Source organism: Pristis pectinata, chromosome 10, assembly GCF_009764475.1.
Source record: "Pristis pectinata isolate sPriPec2 chromosome 10, sPriPec2.1.pri, whole genome shotgun sequence".
In the NCBI taxonomy this organism is placed as follows: domain Eukaryota; kingdom Metazoa; phylum Chordata; class Chondrichthyes; order Rhinopristiformes; family Pristidae; genus Pristis; species Pristis pectinata.
Window position 1 is genome coordinate 10,719,543 of NC_067414.1, and position 23,088 is coordinate 10,742,630.

The 23,088-nt window shown below is 46.2% G+C and overlaps 1 protein-coding gene across 1 annotated transcript in view; it reads left to right on the plus strand.

The window, feature by feature from the left end:
* The window catches only part of nid1a (nidogen 1a), a 95,707-nt gene that overhangs the window by 66,592 nt on the left and 6,027 nt on the right, over positions 1-23,088 (plus strand). Inside the window, exons 15-17 of the mRNA XM_052024063.1 lie at positions 8,120-8,246; positions 11,131-11,302; positions 15,312-15,469. Coding sequence (XP_051880023.1) covers positions 8,120-8,246; positions 11,131-11,302; positions 15,312-15,469 — 457 coding nt within the window. The remainder of the gene's footprint in view (positions 1-8,119; positions 8,247-11,130; positions 11,303-15,311; positions 15,470-23,088) is intronic.

Here is a 23,088-nt window from a genome sequence, read left to right on the forward strand (position 1 = left end):
CACCAACAATTCTTTTAAAGAAAAATCACTTGGTGCATTGCTGTTTGTGGGATATTTTGTGTAAATTGGCTGCATTACAATAGTGGGTAAACATCAAACAAGCACTTAATTGAAGCACGTTGGCTTACCCTGAAGTAAAGAAAGGTGCAAAATTGGTGAACACAGAACATAGAACACTACAGCACAGTACAGGCCCTTTGGCCCACGATGTTGTGCCGACATTTTATCCTGCTCTAAGATCTATCTAACCCTTCCCTTCCACATAACCCCCTATTTTTCTATCATTCATGTGTCTATCTAAGAGTCTTTTAAATGTTCCTAATGTATCTGCCGCCACAACCTCTGCCGACAGTGCGTTCCGTGCACCCACCACTCTGTTTAAAAAAAACTTACCCCTGACATCCCCCTTACACCTTCCTCCAATCACCTTAAAATTATGTCCCCTCATGTTAGCCATTGTCGCCCTGGGAAAAAGTGCTAGTTTTATTCTTTTTGTGTGATGCTCCTGTAGCCCCATGGTTAATTGATATCATTTGCATGAATCAGTCCATGAGTATTACTTTTGAGGGCAGTTGTGGAATAACATGGAGTAATTTATCAAGATATGAAACTTAAAGTATTAACTGGTACCAGTTCAGTGCTGACTGACTGTTTCCTTTATCTGAGCTCCATCAATTCCTGAAGGGACAGGAAACTGGTGAAATTGATCAGCTGGAAATAGGTGTTATTACCCTTCCTGCCCACAGCCCTTGTCTCCACATCTCACTCCTTCAAGGAAAGGAAGCCTAATCTCTGCTTTGTATGTCTATCTCCTTCCACCACCTCCCAGGGCAACAGCAGAAGCAGGCAATAGCAACACTTCCCTCAGTGCAGTAAAATGTTCCAAGGCACTTAATAGGAACATCATTGGTAAAAAAAAATTAACTGCTTAAGGATGAGTGGTCAAAGTATTTAGTTTCATCAAGCATCCTAGAAAAGGAGAGGGAAGTGGGGAGGTTTAGGGAAGGTATCAGAGGCTAGGGCCTGAGCTACCAATACTCAGTGTAAGCACTTAAACAAGTGTCCACTGACACTCCAATGGTTGGAGATTTGCACTCCTAACCAGAGTGCTCTGTTAGAGACCTGAAGGTTTCTGATCAGCTTGAACCCAGTTGATCCATGACACAATCTGGATCACTGTCAGGTAATAAATTCCACCTTGGCATAGAGCAAGAGCTTGCAAAAATCAGCTGCTTTTTTTGGGATTGATGTTGACAGCAGATAGATCGGCATTGACTGTCTGAACTAACATATCCTGAAAGCGCCAAGGGTATAATTTGCTTCATATCCAGATAGTTCTGCAGAAGCTATCTGTCTCCACACTTTAGTGCCTTCTAGTGGCTTTGCAAAAAGGGAAATACAGCTGCTTGCAGATGGATCCCGCCCTGTACTCTGAAGCAGAGTTACAATTGGTTTCACCCCGCAACCCCCCCCACTCCAAAAACCCCTCACTGAGGGAACAAGTGGAGGTCAGCAGCTGTTGAGAATGGCTCCTTTAATATCCTTTCTTCCCCCCCCCCCAACCCCCCACACCCCCGATGTTCCCACTGTCCAGCTATAAAAATCACAGGCAATCAGCTCTGGGTCTGGGTCTCTGGCTCTGGGTCTGCACATTTTTCTGCACGTTTTATACCACGCAAATGTTTGTCAAGAGAAATGGCCAACAACAGTGTTTCTTGCATTTAGTTTCTGTTAGAAGGAAGAACAAGAAGATATAAGCTCTGTGGTTTAGCGGAGAGACCTTGGATTTTTTTTTACACAAATCTTCGAAGATTTGCAAGCTGATTCCTTTATAATTCCTTTATAAATTAAGGCAGAAGGTACAAAAGAAAGGACCTTTTGATGAAGGTTTATTCATCACTGGTTTGATCTCGACTAAGCACTCTCCAGTTCTCAGGCACAGGCTGACCATTGAATGAGATGGCAGGAGTTGACAAAGAATATTTTCAAAATTTCACCAGTTGGTGTAAACTGAAAATCATATGCTTGCTTCTGGCATTGTTCCCACACAGTGGATGGGGAAATATTTATTCATATTTATAAACCCTCACATTATTTGTCTAGACATAATATAGAAGTGGTTTACGAGACATAGCACAACTGAAACAATTGTGTGATCTACCCACGCTATTATGTAAAAGAAATGATTTAATTCTGTTACAATTGAGTTAAACCTGTAGTCATTTACCAAACTGACTCATAAACTATATCTGCTGGACATGTTACTTTGCACAATGTAAACAGGCAGTCCCTGGGTTATGCAGGGGTTCCGTTCCTGAGAACTGTCTGTAAACTGATTTCTCCATAAGTCTGAAACATTCGTCCTCTATAGTAACCCATATCGTATCGTTCTACATACACTTACTATAATTCTTTCATTGAATAATGGCCCTACAGTAGCCATGATTAAAATGTTGGAATATATATTATATCTAGCCATTAGTGATACCATGAAACACTTTATTATCATTATTATTATTATTTACCAACTTGAAAAATGCTTTAAAAATGTATGGGAGAACTTGCATTTGATTTCCATAAGTCAGGTCATCCTCAACCCAGGAAGCCCCTGTATATAGCCCGTATTTCTTTAAAGCCAGTTTTTGGGGAGGGAAAGTGTAGTTTCTCGCATTCTATCTGCCCTCTCTTACCGGAAGGGGCTTGTTGGGCTTTTGTGCTAAGTTCAGAAACTAACATTTCAGGATACCTAGTCCCTCCTCCCTCTCAAGGCAAGGGCATCTTACTACCCAAGCAATTTTGTTTTGCATTTTAACCAAGAAAATAATTTGGAATCGGTGCACCGAGATTGGGTTTTTCAGTTTACAGGCGTCCCAGTGGTAAGTTGCAGAACATTCAAGAGGTGTTGAGCAACACTTGGGAGAAGTACTGAAAGCAGCAAGAAAGTAAAATATACTCAGGGTGGGGGACTTCATGGCAGCACCACATTTATCGAGCTGACTGTCTTCTGAGCAACGTGACTGAGTCTGCGGCAGGTAGTGAGTGAACCAATATTAGATAAATCTTGTTGACCAGCCACCAGCCCACCTATGATGGATGCATCTGCCCGTGATAGCCTTTGTAGAGGTGACCACGGCCCGGTCCTCGCAGAAGAAAGTCCCACAAGAATGTTCTCCATCCTGCAGTGGTGATAAATGGGATGGATTCAGAACAGGTCTGGCAGCTCAAAGCCGGGCATCCAAGAGGCACTGGCAGTACAAATGTACATCACTGCAATTGGAATTGGTTTATTATTGCCACTTGTACCAAGGTACAGTGAAAAACCTGTCTTGCATACCGTTCATACAGATCAATTCATTACACAGTGCATTGAGGTAGTACAAGGAAATAACAGAATGCAGAATAAAGTGCAACAGCTACAGAGAAAGTGCAGTGCAGGCAGACCATAAGGTGCAAGGTCATAACGAGGTAGGTTGTGAGGTCAAGAGTCCATCTTATTGTACTAGGGAACCGTTCAATTGTCTTATAACAGCGGGATAGAAGCTGTCCTCAAGCCTGGCGGTACGTGCTTTCGCCTGAACCTTGAACCTGGTGGTACCTGCAGTCTTAGAGCCCTCACTCTACCATTATCATCAAAGCAGGGCACCAGCTCCTGGCTCAATGAGGGGTGCAGAAGAACATGCTGGAAGCAGCAACAGATATGTCTACAAGTGGGGAGATACCAGCTTGGTGAAGTTGCAGCAGAAGTTGCAATGACAAAAAACGGATGGAGCTAAGCAATCCCATAATCAATGGATCAGGTCAAAGCTTTGCATTCCCACTGCGCCTGGTCGGGGATGTTGGTGGACAATTAAACAGCTAACGGGAGGGGGAGGTTGCAAGAGCAGCCCCATCCTCGATGATGACAGGGCCCTGCATCTGAATACTAGGGATAGGCATGAAGCATTTGCAACCACATTCAGCCAGAAGTGTCGAGTAGACGATCCATCCTGACTTCTTCCTGAAATCTCCAACATCATGGAAGCTGGTCCTCAGCCAATTCAGTTCACTCCATCAGGAAACAGCTGACAGAGCTGGAGACAGCAAAGGACTGGACAACATCCCAGCTGTAGCACTGAAGAGCCATGCTCCAGAACCAGCTGGCCAAACTGTTCCGGTACAGTTACAACACCGGCATCTATTGGACAATGTAGAAAACTGCTCAGTTTATGTCCCGTTCATAAACCGGAACTGTGGAATAGATAGAGTGGGCAGCCAGCGCCTCCTTCCCAGGGCACCAATGCTCAATACAAGAGGGTATGGCTTTAAAGTAATGGGTGGGAAGTTCAAGGGAGATATCAGAGGGAGGTTTTTTACCCAGAGAGTGGTTGGGGCATGGAATGCGCTGCCTGGGGTGGTGGTGGAGGCAGGTACATTGGTCAAATTGAAGAGATTACTAGATAAACATATGGAGGAATTTAAAATAGAGGGATATGTGGGGGGACGGGGTTAGATAGTCTTAGGCGAGGTTTAAAGGTCGGCACAACATTGTGGGCCAAAGGGCCTGTGCTGTGCTGTACTGTTCTATGTTCACAAAAAGCAGGATGAATCCAATCCAGTTCCTTCCGGCTCAGTCGGTCCAACCTCAGCCATCAGTGACAGGATGCAAGCTGTTGTCAACTGTGCTACATTTACGAGGATGATTCCCGGAATGAAAGGGCTTACATATGATGAGTGAGTGTCGGCTCTTGGACTGTACTCACTGGAGTACAGAAGAATGAGAGGGGACCTCATAGAAACATTTAAAATGTTGAAAGGACTGGACAGAGTAGATGTGGCCAAGCTGTTTCCCTCGGTGGGTGAGTCCAGGACCAGAGGGCACAATCTTAGAATTAGAGGGTATAGGTTTAAAACAGAGATGAGGAGAAATTTCTTTAGCCAGGGGGTGGTGAATTTGTGGAATTCCTTGCCACGTATAGCAGTGGAGACCAGATCATTGGAGGCGTTTAAGGAAGAGATAGATAGATATCTAATTAGTCGGGGTATCAAGGGATATGGGGATAAGGCTGGAAATTGGGGTTAGAATAGTTTTTTTGGTTTTTGCCCTCCGCCCCCCCAATTTCTCATTTCTTTTTCTTTTTTCCCTTCGGAGCAGACTCGATGGGCCGAATGGCCTACTTCTGCTCCCTTGTCTTGTGATCTACAAGCAGCATTTTCTCATCAATAACCTGCTCACTGATGCGCAGTGTGAGTTTCACCACCCAACTCCAGGCGTAACCAACTTGTTACACAGAAAGCAGCCATTCGGGGTCATTGACTCCCAGAAGAACAATCCCATTCTGCCTCTCCTTGTTTCCCTGTATCCCTGTAACTTATTCTCTCTCACATGCCCATAAAATCCTCTTTGATTATTTTGCCACTTACCAACACTAAGGGGAAATTTCCATCCATGTCTTTGGGATGTGGGGAGGAAATGAGAGTGCCCGGGAAAAGCTCACATAGTCGTGAGAAGAATGTGCAGACTCCAGATAGACAGTACCAGAGGTCAGGATCATACCCAGGTCCTGAGCACTATTGCACCCATCACCACAGCCCTGATCCAAATATGGACCAAGGAGCTGAACTCCAGCGGTGAGGTTGGAATGACTGCCTTTGACATGAAGGCAGTTGTTTGACTGACTGTGGGATCAAGGAGCCCTGGTAAAACGGAAGTCAGTGGGCATCAAAGCGAAAACACTCCAGTGGATGGAGTTGTAGCTTGCACACCAGAAGTTGATTGTGGGGGTTGTTGGAGATTAATCATCCCAGCCCCAGGACATCACTGCTGGTGTTCCTTAGGGCCGTCCTGAGCTGAACCATCTTCAGCTGTGTCATCCTTAAGCTTACTTCCATCACAAAATCAGAAGTGGGGATGTGTGCTGATGATTCAACAGTCTTCAATTCCACTCACAACCTTGATGCTTCACAGCTTGGTATGGTAACTGCTCTGCCCGTGACCACAAGAAACTGCAGAGAGTTGTAGACACAGCTCAGCATGTCACGGAAACCAGCGTCCCCTCCATAGACTCTATACTTCTTGCTGCCTCAGTAAAGCAGCCAGCGTAACCAAAGACCCCACCCACCCTGGACATTCTCTCTTCTCCCCCCTCCCATCAGGTAGAAGATACAAAAGCCTGAAAGCACATACCACCAGGCTCAAGGACAGCTTCTATCCCTCTGTTATAAGACTATTGAATGGTTCCCTAGTACGATAAAATGGACTCTTGACCTCATAATCTACCTCATTATGACCTTGCACCTTATTGTCTGCCTGAACTGCACTTTCTCTGTAACCGTGACACTTTACTCTGTATTCTGTTATTGTTTTGTACTACCTCAATGCACTGTGTAATGAATTGATCTGTATGAATGGTATGCAAGACAAGTTTTTCACTGTACCTCGGTACTTGTGACAATAATAAACCAATACCAGCAAATCAAGCAGCCAGACAACATTTGGGCATGGGCAGGTAAGTGGCAAGTAACAATTGCAGCACCAAACTACCAGGCAATGACCATCTCCCGTGAGATTGTCTTGCCACCTACCCTGGGCATTCAATGGCATTGCCATCAAGCCTCCCCACCCTTCCGTTCCTGGGGCACCCCATTGACCAGAAACTCAACCTGTCAGCAGCCGCATAAATACTGTGGTTACGTGAGTAGGTCAGAGGCTGGGTATCCTGTGATGACTGACTCGCTTCCTGACACCCCAGTCCATTCTAGCATCTATGGTAATAATCACCACTTGTCTGACTTACTGCAGATCCAATCATAGAAGAGATTCAACACGAATTTGATCAAAGTAGCCTGCTTATTTATACCACATCAACCACCCTAATAATTGATTCCCTATGCTATCAATGCACACTGGCTGAAGTGTGTGTTATCTATAATATGTATTGCAATTACTCACTTAACCTACTCTAACAACACCTCCCAAATGTGAATCCTCTATTACCAGGAGGGTGGGGGCAGCAAGTGCATGCGAACACTACCGTCTGCATGTTCCCCTACCAAGCCCTCCCAATATCGCAAGTAATTATCACCAGTTCCTTTATCATTGCTGTGTCTAAATCTCGGAACTCTGTTGCAAACAGTGCTGTGGGGAGCACCTGCAGTCCAGACCTCGGCAGTTCTTTGAGGGATGGGCAATAAATACTGACCTTGCCACCAATACCCAAAACCTGAAAAAATAAAGAAAGAATTGTTATATCCACTCTGTCAGCTTCCATCAATACAAAATAATTTAGATCTGCAAAAAAAGGTTATGCCATTGAGTCCACCTGAGCTATAAAAGTAGGAATTCCTCAATTCAGATTTTCATATCACAGTAATAAGCATCATTATAAACATGACCTTAATAACCTTGGCAGTTTATGTGATTGATTTTAAATCCTCATGTTTGTATTCAAATCCTTCAGTGCCATTGCCCACGTGTGTCACTGTAAACCCCTCCAGTTCTCCTGGGCTTGGAGGGCTTTGCGTTCCTCCATTTCTAGCCTCCCAGTTGCTCCTCATTGGCAGTTGATTTTTCCAGCTACCTGGGACTTGTGCTTTGGAATTCTCTCATCTTTTCTCTCACCTTTTCTCTTGAAACCCACCTGTTTGACGAACCTGTCCTGGGATCTCATTATTTGAGTTTCTGTTTGGTAACGTTCCTCTGAAATGCCTTGGGTTGTCTTATCATTTTGCTGTAAATAAGTTATTAGCACTGCAGTAATGCACCAACCTACTAGTCATCTGTATATTTAGTCAACATGGTGGAAGCATTTTTTTTGCCAAACTGTGTCTGGGTTTGATTGTTGCCAGATGATTATGTTTGAACACGTGTCCAAGTGACCTAGCAGTCCCATCGTAAAAGCCTCAGACTCTTTCAGGGTCATCAGCCTTGGGTTCAGAAAATGTGTCAGCTTCAGTAATTTACAAGAAAAGAATGCAATCTAATGGAGTGTTGACTTTGTCTCTGGAGCTTTGGGCATAAAATATAAACTAAGCAGTTGAACTTCTTGGCTCCAAAAGGATGATCTGCATTGCAGCTTGTTTTCTTTCACTGCTCTGAAAAGAAGGGGGTATAAGCCTAACTTGACACTTCTTCTGCCTTCAGGATAAGGTGGTCATTGGTGTTGCGTATGACTGCGTAGACAAGATGGTATATTGGACTGACATCGCTGGGCGCACCATCAGCCGGGCTAGTCTTCAAGGAGGAGAGCCCATGACCATCGTCGCAATAGGTTTGGATAAAACTGGGGAGGAACACGCAATGAATCCTTAACCATGGGTCTGATGTCCACTCTCGACAGAAATATTTTATGTACAGCTAGTGATATTCAATATTCTTTTGCGTCAGCTATTTTTGTCAGAGTTAGAAGGGGTCCCACTGGAGAACTTGAGTGCGCAATCCAGCGTGATCATTGAGGGTGGGTGGCTGCTGTTGTTGGAGGTGTCTTCTCTGAAGGAGGAACTCTACCTATCACCTTAGTGGATGTAAAAGATACGCGGCCCCTTATAGAGAAGAGAAGGGGAGTTCTCCCCAGAGTCCTGGTCAATACTTAACCCTCAATCAGTTTCACTGAAGCAGATGATCTGGCTGTTATCTCATTAATGTATGTGGGAGATTGCCCTGTGCAGACCAAGGTTACACTGAGCATTTGTTTCTTCAGTATGCCTTGAGATGTCACAAGGATACTATATAAATGTCAGTTCTTTTTCATTGCATCCATTAAGTAGGGTTAGAAGATTGAAGATTCCTGGGCACCACTTGATACCACCTTCTGAAAAGACAAAATTCACTTCATTAAAAGGAATGAAATCGAGCACAGAGAAGGCAGTGATTCTTGGACCAGAATTTTGCTATTTCTTGCTCATTTTGTTATGCAGCATTTATTGAACCAAAGAAGATCCCCAAAGCAGACCGAGTCATTTTGCTTCTTCTGTCTGGGCTGGCTCTTGGTTAGAACAGTTTCAAATGTGCTACACTGGGCCACTTTCTCTCCATATCCTCACCTGTTGGAAATGTTTTTCGAATTTTACTTTTAAAAGCTGCTCTGGTTTCCAAACCTGCTCAATTCTTTCTGTGCAATCAGTGAGTATTTTAAATTGGTGGTCCTTGTCATTGTCACCCCCAACCTGTCATTCTCCATTAACTCAGTTATGCTTAGGAATTCCATGGGGGTAACAGTGGGCAGCCAGCAATCAGCTACTGCCAGTTGACTGGTGCCCAAGGACTCTGTCCATTGGAAATGCGCCACCTGGTCTCCATTCGGTAACTGGCAGTCGCAGACCCTGCCATGCTGGTGCCTGTGACCATGCCTAGCCGGGAGGAGGGGATTTCCTGAGCTCAGCACACCTGCGTTAATGGCAGGAGGGGTTTCAGTACACTGGCAGTGTTTTTGAAAGTGCAGTATGCCAGCATCTACGGACGACACAGGATTAAACATGCTCACCCAGCTCCCTCTCTAGTTTAACAATATTTGTTTATTGTACTATACACTAACAGGACAGAATTGCCATGTTTAAGGGAGGGATGAGTCATTGTCTGAAGCTCTTAACCTCTGTCCAAGCTGTCAGACACCAGCTCTATAGCATAGGCAACTTGTTTCCTGTAGTTGTGATCCTACACTGCATCCATAAAGAAAATGTTCTGCGCAGACCCCAAACTCCTCAGTTATCAGTTACAGATACTGCTTCTCTCTCATCTCCCATATGATCACCATCTGTTGATGCGTCCACCTTCCACACAATAGTACAGCACGCCGAACAGAATGATGTTGGTCTTGAGACCTGACCATGTGATCCAGCCTGACATTAAAGATGCAGCAGCTCAGACATGACGCGTTAATAATCTTTGGGAGTTTGAGGGGAAGAAAATGCCAACCAATTTTGAAATGTTTTGGAACTGGGAAAGATGAAATTTCAAGGACTAAGAATTTGTTTTGGAATAGTGCTGGTGTGTTTTATCCTGCCCCTGCCTTGTATTTTCCTTCCATTTTAAATCTGTTTTAAATTAGATGTTCTTGATGTAGTAAGTTTGGTTTGACTTGGAAGGTAAATTTAAATTGACCGGGTCTCTGCTCTCTGGTTAAGGTTTATCCCATCACGCCTTAGTAGTAAAATGTGAGCCTAGTTTACTTTACTGGTACAGCGATTTCAATTATTGTCAGTGGAGATACAAGAGACTGCAGATGCTGGAATCTGGAGCCACAAATAATCTGCAGGAGGAACTCAGTGGGTCAAGCAGCATCTGTAGGGGGAAAGGAATTGTCGATGTTTCAGGTTGAAACCCTGCAATAGGACTGAGAGTGGAGAGGGAAGATGGCCGGTATATAGAAGAGAGGGGAAGGGGTGAGACGGTGGAACCTTACTGCCCAGCTCTGGCCCAACGGAACTTGACCGTAGGGGTTGGATATCAAAAAGATTGAGTCACTGGCTTGGGTTGGATTGGCTCTTTGTAACTTCTGTTTAAGCTTGGGACTTTACAAATATTTAGGTAGATGCAGGATTACATTAGTTGGGGACAGATGGGTATTGGTATTGGTTTATTATTGTCACTTGTACCGAGGTACAGTGAAAAACTTGTCTTGCAAACCGATCGTACAGGCCAATTCATTACACGGTGCAGTTACATTGAGTCAGTACAGAGTGCATTGAGGTAGTACAGGTAAGAACAATAACAGTACCAAGTAAAGTGTCACAGCTACAGAGAAAGTGCAGTGCAGATAGGCAATATGGTGCAAGGTCACAAGGTAGATTGTGAGGTCAGAGTCCATCTCATCGTATAAGGAAACTGTTCAATAGTCTTATCACAGTAAGGCTGGTGGTATGTGCCCTCAGGCTCCTGTATATTCTACTGATGCAGGGCTAGTTTGAGTAGGTGCATGGTCTCTGGGCAGCAAATGGATTGTGCATCAAAAGAAATTCTCTCTCCTTTGGTTTGGGTAAAGTTCGGATTGGCTGTGGTCAGTCTGATGCATAAACAGATCTGATTAACTTGATGCCTGAGCAGATCTGTAATCTATAGTCGTTATTTTTCTCTCATCTCTTCATGTGCTGACTGTTCAGGGTCTAGTTGCCCCATCTGCTCTGCATCGGAACTTATTGCGCGTTTTTGCATTTAAGGTCTCGAGAGCCCCGAAGGATTAGCCATTGACCACCTGGGCCGCAACGTCTTCTGGACAGACTCTGGGCTGGACAGAATTGAAGTGGCTAAACTGGACGGTGACCAGAGGCGGGTGCTCTTCACCGATGACCTGGTCAACCCACGGGCAATCGTTGCAGATCCTGTCCACGGGTACGTGATAGGAGACCTCTCAATACTCTTAATATCTAAAGTGTGCAAGAAACAAGTTGTGCTTTTAATATTCTTAAATTCATAGCTGATGACATATTTTCAAATGTGATGTAGGGGAGATCAGGCCTGCTGGAAGACTGATTGATTGCCTGTAATTGTGGAATGTAGTCACTTCCGGAGCTGCAGTCTCCAGTGTCTCCAGTCACTTCTGGAGGCCTGGAGCTGTGTTTGAATTGAACTTTGACCCTATCTTCCCGGTTGGTGCAATACTGAAAGAAAAGGCCGAGAGCAAAAAATTCCAGGAAGTGGGGACGTGCTGCAATTCCTCCCTTACACCTTTGGGAGTCAACATTTCAAATAGCCTCCCAGTGTCCTGCAGGAATTACTGACAAAACTTCTGAAAGATGTGAAGTTTGGTGGCGTAGCCTGTTGTCACACTTCATTCTCAGCTCCCAACACTGCACCTCTCTGCACCTTTTATCAGGGTCCCAGGTCACCCACTCCACTCACTGCCTTTTATGTCTATAAAACGTCCTGTGGTGGTAAAGAAATCTGGAAGAACTGGACACCCACATGCAGCCTGGGCCAGGTTTGATTCAGGTCTCTGTACCCCACCTCATTAACCCAGTGTGAGCCAGGTATGCCCCTGGCCTTGCACTGATGTGGGAACCTTTCCATCTTTGTGCAGTCTTAGCCCATGTTTGATTCTGTCCCTACACCAGAATGGGAACCCATCCCCACCTCCCCGCCCTACCTAGTCTGATCCACGAATGAGTCCCACACCACACCAGTAAGGGAACCCACCACTCTTGCCCACTGATCCAGGTATGATTCTAGTTCTGTGCCAGCATGGAAACCCAGCACCCTTGCCCAGTCTGATCCAGGTATGATACTGGCTCTGCACTGGTGTGGGAACCTGCCATTCCTGCACCGTGTGTCCCAGGTATGAGTCCCACCCCACACCAGCGAGGAAGTCCACTCTCCTTACCCAGTCTGGCCCTGTTCTGTTTCCAAGCCGAAACCAGCTTGGGCTGGAGAAGCAGTGGGCGGACTTAAGTTGTTGTCAGCGGTTCAAGAAAGTCCCCATCATCATTACCCTCTCAAAACAACTAGAGACGGGCAACAAATTCCTCCCTTGCCAGCATTCACCCACATCCTGACAGTGATTATAAAGATCAGCCAGTTTGAACTAATTTTCATTGTTTATTGTACATCCCACTCACAAATGTTCAGTGGAGGAGACATCTGGGGACTCCGGATGATCTGCTCTCTTGTTCTGTTGGCTAATTGCATCTCATTAAACCTAAGTTAGTAGTGTCTAGTTTGTGCGTGTGGGCATTTGGCACGGTCCATGTGTGGATCCTCCCACAAGCTGCACACGTGTGGTACCCACCGAGTGTGTGAGAGACCCTCCAATATACCCTGTCCTGGTTCATGGTGTGAAAGCTTTGAAAGTCATTTCACAACATAAAGACACAAGAAACAGAAGCAAGAGTGCGACAGTTGCCTCCATGAAATTGTTCTCAAACTGGGAGCAGCAGCAAGCAGGGTAAGAGAATGTGCAAGGACTTGGGTGGTGGCAACAGAGAGACGATATCGTGTACTGGTAGGATCGTGTGACAGCAATGCTGAATCTGAATTTGTAGCACATTAGGGTAGGCGGGCGAGAGCCTTTGCCCATCTTTCTGCTTAACGACATGGTAAATATAAACCAGATGTATTGGGAGGGAGTGCGGAGGAGATTAACCAGTACGTTACCAGGGACGAGTGAATTGAGAGATGTGGGGAGACTGGGGATAGTTTTCCATAATATGGAGAAGGATCAGAAAAGATTTGATACAGCTATTCCAAATAATACGAGGGTTTACAATTGCATAAATATAAAGGAGCTGTTTCTACTGTTGACATGGTTGATCACTTGAGGATGCAGATTTAAGAACCAGGAAAGAGAGAATACTTTTATCCAGTGAGTTGTTTTGATCTGGATTAGACCACATGAAACAATAATGGGAACAAATTCAGTAATAACCCTCAAAGGGGATTTGGGTAAATGCTTGAAAAGAAGTTGTTTGAGGGCATGGGAATATAGCGGGAGGACTGAGACTACTATGGCTAACACGAGGGGACATAATTTTAAGGTGATTGGAGGAAGGTATAGGGGGGATGTCAGTGGTAAGTTTTTTTACACAGAGAGTGGTGGGTGCATGGAACGCACTGCCGGCAGAGGTTGTGGGGGCAGATACATTAGGGACATATAAGAGACTCTTAGATAGACACATGAATGATAGAGAAATGGGGGGCTATGTGGGAGGGAAGGGTTAGATAGATCCTAGAGCAGGATAAAATGTCGGCACAACATTGTGGGCCAAAGGGCCTGTCCTGTGCTGTAGTGTTCTATGTTCTATAGGTGGCTTTTCAAAGATCAGGAACCAGCTCAGTGGGTTAAATACCTTCCTTTGAAAACCCCCCCAGAATCTTAGATCAAGAATTGAGTGTAGGAGGAAGCCATTCAGCCCATTATGTTAATACTGACCAAACAAAAGCCATTTGGGCAAATGGTCTTCTCCAGTTGCTGGTCCATGCTTTTCCAGATTCTTTTAAAATCCCACCACAGGTTTTGTCTCCACTGCTGTTTCACATTATTGATGGCTAGAAATTATGTCTCACCCTCTTTTGATGCATTCCAGATGAATCAATTGGATCCCAGAAAACGTATGTGAAATTGGACCAAAGTCCTTTAAAAGAACATGGTGACGTTCTGCTAGAGAAACAAAGGACTGCAGATGCGGGGAATCTAGACAAAAAACACGACGTTGCTGGAGGAACTCAGCAGGCCAGGCGGCATCCGTGGAGAAAAGCAGGTGGTCAACGTTTCGGGTCAGGACCCAAGAAGGTCCTGAAGAAGGGTCCTGACCCGAAACGTTGACCGTCTGCTTTTCTCCACGGATGCTACCTGGCCTGTTGAGTTCCTCCAGCATCATCATGTTCCTCATGGTGATGTTCTGCACACAGTGTAGTGTACACTTGCCCAACTGTGGTTTGATACAGTCCAACGTGTCCTTGTACTCTTACATTCTATACCCGGCTGGTGAAGTATCCCTTATGCCTCCTTAACCACCTGATCTCCCTCTTCTGGCACTTCCAGTGATACATCAAGATTGCTCTACTTCTATATACCCATCAGTAACCTACCATTTGTTCTGTATTCCTGAGCTTGTCTGCTCTCCCTCACACCTCTCCACACTGAACTCCTTCTGCCGCTTTCCTGCCCACCTGCAGACTCCAGCTTTCTGTCTCGCTATTAGTCACCCAGTCTTCACCCTACCACTGGGACCACCTGTTGTGAAACAGGTTCGGGGTCTCAGAGGCAAGGACTCTGAACACAGAGTTAGAGACAAATGATTTATTTACAAAAGACAAACACGGGGAAAGGGTAACGGGAACAACACACACGCACAGTTTATAGCGAGTGTGGGAAAATACACACACACACACACACACACACACACACACACACACACACAACAAACTAGGTGCAGACAATCAAGGAAAAACAATACGATACCCGCCACCCCTTGATCAGTGCAGGCACAGCTCTGTGCTACCAGGGATACTAACTAAAATGCTCCCACCCCTTTTAACAGTGCACACCTCACCAACAATTTCTCCCGCGCCATTTCACAGTGCTCAGCCTGGAGCAAAGCAGGGTGAATCCCTTGGAGACAAAGAGGCCGAGTCGAGCACATGTGGCACCCTTTATAGTGCTGGAGGGCTGGGGGGGTCCAGCCCAGGTAATTTAAAAAGACCAATGGCCAGGTTTGTGCTGATGGGTGGGGTGGGGTGGGGTGGGGTGGGGTGGGGTGGGGTGGGGTGGGGTGGGGTGGGGTGGGGCGGGGCGGGGCCAAACCTTGATTTGCAGTGGTGTGTCTTCCAACCAGGTAGGGGCAGTGCTGTCACATGACAGCCACGACCCTCCACAATACACCACCTCTCCATTGTATTCTTTCAGGAACCTGTACTGGACAGACTGGAACAGAGCAGCTCCCAAGATCGAGACCTCCTACATGGATGGAACAAACAGACGGATTCTTGTGAAAGACGATCTGGGCCTGCCCAACGGGCTGACCTATGACCCGTACGCTGCAGTGTTGTGTTGGGCTGATGCAGGTATGTGGAATCGAGAGAGTTTTTCTATCACAGGTTTTACAGCACCTGAATGCGTGGATGACTGTACCTCACTATGCTGCCACACTTCTGCTGCTCTTGTTGCTGGTCTAAAATTTCCTAATTCATCTGACCTCTCGCTGCAAGTATGTGTTGTGTACATCTTATGATGTACAGAGTGCTGACTCTATGATGGATACTGTTCCTAGCACTTCCTATTGAGGATTAAGATTGTGTAACTGATGAGCATCAACTTAAAACCATCCTCCAGTACTGTTTTGATGTGTTCTTGTCTGATACCATTCATCAGGTGAGGAGCACTTTCTTCCAGTTAAACATTGAACCACTGCCGCCAGCTACACCACGGGCTTGATCCCCACAGGAGAGATTGCCAGTGTTCTGAAGCTGAACCAACAGGACCCGGCTGTGTGTGTCGGGTTCAGGTTTGGAAGGCTGGATTGAAAACATCAGTCTTCAGGTTGAGTTCGCATTGGTTGTTGGTCCGGTCAAGATCTAATTTGATATCCAAGCGGATCTGCAGACTGCAGCTGGCAGAATGGCCTTCCAGAGTCCTCAAACTGGCAGGGAGAGCTGGTTCCCGCACGTAAGAACACCAGAAAATAGTAGGAATAGGCACCTGGCCCCACCATTTGACATAACCATTGCTGACTTGATAAGATAAGACATCTTTATTAGTCACATGTACATCGAAACACACAGTGAAATGCATCTTTTTGCATAGAATGTTCCAGGGGCAGCCCGCAAGTGTCGCCACACTTCCGGCGCCAACATAGCATGCCCACAACTTCCTAACCTGTACGTCTTTGGAATGTGGGAGGAAACCGGAGCACCCGGAGAAAACCCACGCAGACACAGGGAGAACATACAAACTCCTTACAGACAGCGTCCGGAATTAAACCCGGGTCGCTGGCACTGTAATAACGTTACACTAACCGCTACACTACTGTGCCTGCCCCAAACTCTGGATTTACCCCAAACCTCAACTCTGCCTTTGTGCCTTTTCCCCAAAGCCCTGAATCCCTCAATCTTTAAAAAAATGTATCTACCTCCACTTTAAATCCTTCTCATGAACCAGCCTCCACAGCCAGAGAATTCCAGAGATACCCCACCCTCTGTGAGATGAAATTCCTACATACCTTGGTTTAGAATGACCGGCCCCTCATCTTGAAACTATATTCCTTTGTGACTCTCCCACTGGAGAAAACATCTCAATATCTACCCTCTCATGCCCCCTTAGGATACTCTATATTTCAATAAGATCACCCTCACATTCTAAACTCCAAAGAATACAGACCCAACCTGTTTAGCGTCTCTTGATAGGATAGTCTTCTCATCCCAGGAATTAGCCTGGTGAATCTCTCTTGGACTGCTTCCAATGCTGTTATATCCTTCCTTTTGTAAGGGGACCAAAACTCTGTGCAATACTCCAGGTGTGGCCTCTCCACACACATTGAAAGGCAGCCTCATTTTTTTTGCTGGAAGCTACGGACTAGGCATTACAAACAACTCTGAGAGGATCAAGGCTTATGGGGCAGGGACATGGAATGGGCCAAGTCCAAAGACATTATTCCCAGAGAGACTCCTGAGACACCAGATTGTACCCAGACTTCTCTGGTGTTCCCAGGCTTGGGTGTTCTAAGGCTGCTATAACTGAGAACTGTGACAGTCTACGGAAAGACACTCTGGTGCCTGGACTGCTCTCTCTGTGGAGGTCCAGGTAACTGAAACTCTCAACTACCTGGTCTCTAGACCATTCCAGAGGAACACTGCTGATCTCTGCTACAACTCACGGTCCACCACAGCATCAGTGATGTTTACTTTGACTTTATCAAGGAACAGGTGACACTTGGATCTGCCAGCATCCCTGGCTTTCCCAATGAGCAGGCTGCCATCAACTGCATCCAGGTTCCCAAAGGGCTGCCTTGAAAAGCCAGATCTCTCCCAGATAATGGGAGACTTCAACTTCCCAAATATAGACTGGAACCTGCTTAGTGCCAAAGGTTTAGGTGGGACGGAATTTGTTAACTGTGTCCAGGGGGATTCCTGACGCAATATGTTGACAGGCCGACTAGAGGGAATGCCATGTTAGATCTAGTTTTAGGAAATGAACCGGGACAGGTGAAGGATCTATTGGTGGGTGAGCATTTGGGGGACAGTGACCATTGCTCCATAACCTTTAAAATTGTCATGGACAGGGACAGGTGCAGAGAGGACAAGAGGTTTTTCAATTGGGGAAGGGCTAACTACGAGGCCATAAGGAGAGAACTTGGGAGTGTAAATTGGGATGTCCTTTTTGAAGGAAAATGTACCATGGAGATGTGGTCGATGTTCAGGGACCTTATGCAGGATGTTAGGGATAAATATGTCCCGGTGAGGCAGAGAAGGAATGGCAGGGTGAAGGAACCATGGGTAACGAGAGAGGTGGAACGACTTGTTAGGGAGAAGAAGGTAGCATACGTGAGGTATAAGCAGCAAGGTTCAGACAGGGCCCGTGAGGAATATAGGGTAGCAAGGAAGGAACTTAAGAAAGGGCTGAGGAGAGCTAGAAGGGGACATGAAAAGGCTTTGGCTAGTAGGGTTAAGGAAAATCCCAAGGCCTTTTTCAAGTACATGAAGGGTAGGAGGATGGCTAGGGTGAAGGTAGGTCCGATTCAGGACAAAGGTGGGAGAATTTGCCTGGAGGCGGCGGAAGTGGGAGAAGTTCTCAATGAGTACTTCTCTTCGGTATTCACCAGGGAGAGGGGTCTTGATGATGCGGAAGGGAGTGCTGGTAGGGGTAATGTTCTCGAGGTTGTTGATATCAAGAGGGAGGATGTGTTGAAGTTGTTAAATAATATTAAGGCAGATAAATCTCCGGGGCCTGACGGGATTTTCCCCAGGCTAGGGAGGAGATTGCTGAACTGCTGGTAAGGACCTTTGAGTCCTCGTTGTCTACGGGGGTGGTGCCGGAGGATTGGAGGGTTGCGAATGTTGTGCCCTTGTTCAAAAAAGGTAATAGGGATAGGCCAGGGAATTATAGACCGGTGAGTCTCACGTCTGTGGTGGGTAAGCTGTTAGAAAGGATTGTAAGGGATAGGATTTATGAACACCTTGAGAATCATGGACTGATTAGGGACAGCCAGCATGGCTTTGTGAAGGGAAGATCTTGCCTCACAAGCCTGATAGAGTTCTTTGAGGAGGTGACCAGGAAGATTGATGAGGGCAGTGCAGTGGATGTGGTTTACATGGATTTTAGTAAGGCATTTGATAAGGTTCCTCATGGTAGGCTTCTTCAGAAGGTCAGAGGCCAAGGGATCCAAGGAAGCTTGGCTGTGTGGATTAGGAATTGGCTTGCATGTAGAAAGCAGAGGGTTGTGGTGGAAGGAGTGCCCTCGGATTGGAAGGCAGTGACTAGTGGTGTCCCGCAGGGATCGGTTCTGGGACCTCTACTTTTTGTGATATTTATAGATGACTTAGATGAGGGGGTGGAGGGCTGGGTTAGTAAGTTTGCAGACGACACTAAGATAGGCGGTGTTGTGGATAGTGTGGAGGGCTGTCGGAGCTTACAGAGGGATATTGATAGGATGCAGAGCTGGGCTGAGAAGTGGCAGATGGAGTTCAATCCAGAGAAGTGTGAGGTGGTACACTTTGGAAGGACAAACTCCAGGGCAGAGTACTGGGTGAATAGCAAGGTACTTGGCAGTGTGGAGGAGCAGAGGGATCTGGGGGTTCATATTCACAGTTCATTGAAAGTTGCCTCACAGGTGGAAAGAGCAGTTAAGAAGGCCAATGGGACGTTGGCTTTCATAAGTCGCGGGATTGAGTTTAAGAGCCGTGAGGTGATGATGCAGCTTTACAAAACTCTAGTTAGGCCACACTTGGAGTACTGTGTTCAGTTCTGGTCGCCTCATTATAGGAAGGATGTGGAGGCATTGGAGAGGGTGCAGAGGAGATTTACCAGGATGCTGCCTGAATTGGAGAGTATTGAATATGAGGAGAGGCTTAAGGTGCTAGGGCTTTATTCACTGGAAAGGAGGAGGATGAGAGGAGACATGATAGAGGTGTATAAAATATTGAGAAGAATAGATATAGACAGTCAGCGCCTCCTTCCCAGGGCACCAATGCTCAAGACGAGAGGTCATGGCTTTAAGGTTATGGGTGGGAGGTTCAGGGGAGATGTCAGAGGGAGGTTTTTCACCCAGAGAGTGGTTGGTGCATGGAATGCACTGCCTGGGGTGGTGGTGGAGGCAGATACATTGAACAGGTTCAAGAGCTTGTTGGATAGGCATGTGGAGGAACGTGAGATAGAGGGATATGCGGGAGGAAGGGGTTAGGTAGTGTGAGGGTGGTCTGATGGACGGCACGACATGGTGGGCCGAAGGGCCTGTTTTGTGCTGTATGGTTCTATGGTTCTTTGTGGATGGAAGGCAATTCGTGAATGGGCAGGTCATGGCTGTTCACAAGGAGAATTTTCTGATGGTTGATGTCATGTTTCCTGTTAAGCAGCAAACAGAATCGAAGACTCCACTCACCCCAGATGTTCTCTCTTCTCTCCCCTCCCATTGGGCAGGAGATACAAAAGCCTGAAAGCACGTACCATCAGGCTCAAGGACAGCTTCTATCCGCTGTTGTGAGACTATTGAACGGTTCCCTAGTACGATAAGATGGACTCTTGACCTCACAATCTACCTCGTTATGGCCTTGCACCTTATTGTCTGCCTGCACTGCACTTTCTCTGTAGCTGTGACACTTTATTTTGCATTCTGTTATTGTTTTATCTTGTACTACCTCAATGCAGTGATGTGATGAAATGATCTGTATGGACGGCATGCAAAACAAAGTTTTTCACTGTACCTCGGTACATGTAACAATAAACCAATTTCCCACAACTCCTTTATCATCAGGGGCCATGTTGCCTGACATTTTCACTGGACAGCTCTGCCCTCAGGGGTGGACACCGGGGCACGAGCTCCTCTCTCTACTTCATGTCTTCTTCACAAGTTGATTAACGTCAATCAGCATTTTATCCCTCATGGGAACAGGAGTGTGCTTTTCAGGTGCTTGAGCCTGTTTCCTCTGAAGTAGGCCTGACTTGCTGATTTTTATTCCTGTGATAAGTTTAGTGTTTTGGTTAACATTTATTCCATTAACACATTGCTGCTGTTGGGGGTTTGGTGTGAAGTTTCCTTCATTACAATGAAGACTGCATCTCAAAAGGTATGCGTTGAAATTGTGAAAGGTGCTTCACCCACCTTTGCTCCCTGACTTCATTAACCTTCATCAATAAAACTATCTTGGTTTAAACATCAGTCCCTAATGTTCACAGCCTTTCTGAAAGAAGGGAGTTCTGGATTTCCCAATTTCACCCCTCAATATCCTACATTTAACTCATGGTTCCAGAGAAGCTGACCTTTGAATAAGTTTGTTGCACCTAACAGTTTACTCGTGAATCCTTCAGGAGGGGTTTGGGTGCAGTCCCTGAAGCCTGAAGTCCCACACCAACAGGTTCAGGAACAGCTACTTCTCTACAACCATCAGGTTCTTGAACCAACCAGCACAACCCTAACCCTACCTCAGCAATGGAACAGTACGGACCACTTGCACTACCATGGACTTGTCTCTGATTGTTTTGCACTAATGTCTTGTTTTTGCGGTCTTTTTCTCTCTCCCTTCACTGCCTTGTATAATTTATGTATAATTTATATTCTGTGTGTTGTCTGTACCTATGTGCCTGTGATGCTGCTGCAAGCAAGTTTTTCATTGTACCTGTACCTCACCGTACTTGTGTACATGGCAATAAATTCGACTTGACTTGACTTGAGAATGTCGGGCAAGGGTCAGAAATTGGCTGCTGTGCTCCCTGTGATTATGCACAGATTGGAACAGGCTCGGCTTCTCTGCATCTTCCAGCTGTCCTTTGCCTCACCTTTAAAGCGTGGTGCAAATCTAAACCTCCTTTCCTTTCAGAAAGGCTGTGGGCCTTGGGAGCTAATGTTCAAACCAAAGTGTCTTATTAATTCACCTTACTAAAGGCAGGGAACAGAGGTGGGTGAACAGCATTATAACATCCCAATGTATTATCAGACATTGTTTGGGGCATAAGTGGAAATAATATGACACTTTGCCATCACACAGGTAGGCAAACAAAGGCTTTAAGGAGGATCTTAAAGAATGAAGGAGAGGTGGACGATTCAAAATAGTTCCAGAGCTTAAGGTCCCAGATATACACAAGAGAGATTTGAACATTAAGGATAAAAATTTTAAACTGGAGCTGGTGCATGTAAATCACTGCGCACTTTTGAATGGGATTATGTTTGAAAGAAATTAATAAATGTATTGTGGTCTTGAGGCAGTGCCCCATGGTTCTTTGCTGAATTTCCATTGCTCAGCCTAGTGTGAGTCCAAACACAGCAGCTCCTGTGGATAAAATATTGAAATGTTTCTTGGAGGGAGGAAAAATATTCAGCCTATAATGTGGGAAGTGCTTGTAGTAAAAGCATGAGCACTGTTTGCAGGCAGTTTCTGTTGCGGTTACTGGTGGTGGGTGATAAATGCCAGTTATCCCAGTGACGCCCCCGCCCCCGCCCCCGCCCCCCCCCCCCGAACAATGGGATGTTGTTGAGCAAATGTTAAAGGTCCAACTGCATCATTCCACGTCAGATTTTACTGATTAATGTTTAAAATCTGCTTTGGAGGTTATCCAAAAGTTAGTTGCAATAAATTCTTAAAGGGCAGGTTCTGTGTCCAATTAACATCAGCTCAATTCTGTTGGTGAAACTCGTGCTCTCTCATTTTGCCTCTCTAACCTTCCCCCACTTCTCTCCCCCCACCTCGCTCACCCCCCTCCCCTGCTCACCCCCCTCGGTCCCGCTCACCCCTCTCTGCCACCCACCGCCCCTCTTTCTGCCACCCACCCCACCCTACCTCCCTCTCGGCCCCGCCCACACCCCCCTCTCTACCGCCCACACCCCCTGCTTGCCTCCCTCTCTCCTGCTTGCTCTCCCACCCCCCCACTCACACAGTTAACATTTCAGGGTAATGATCTATCGTCTGCCTGGCCTGAGAGAGATAGTTATACAGCATGGAAACAGGCCCTTCAGCCCAACTCCTCCATGCCAACCAAGTTGTAGTCCCATTTGCCTGCATTTGGCCCATATCCCTCTAAACCTTTCCAATCCATGTACCTGTACATACGTATTTTAAACATATTTGTACCCGCCTCTACCACTTCCTCTGGCAGATCCGTCTACATACCCACCACCCACTGTGTGAAAAAGTTGCCCCTCAGGTCTCCTTTCAGTCTTGGAGACACAGGAGAGTGCGGATGCTGGAATCTGGAGCAACGCACAATGTGCTGCAGGAACTCAGCGGGTTGAGCAGCATCTGTTGGGTGAAAGGAATTGTCAACGTTTTGGGTTGAAACCCTCCCTACACCACTCCTGATGCAGCGTTTCGACCCAAAGTGCTGACAATTCCTTTCCTCCCCACAGATGCTGCCCGACCCACTGAGTTCCTCCAGCACATTGTTTGTTGCTCCCTTTGAAATCTTTCATCTCTCACCTTAAACCTATGCCCTCTATGAGATGGACTCTAACCTCATGTTGTGACCTTGCACTTTATTG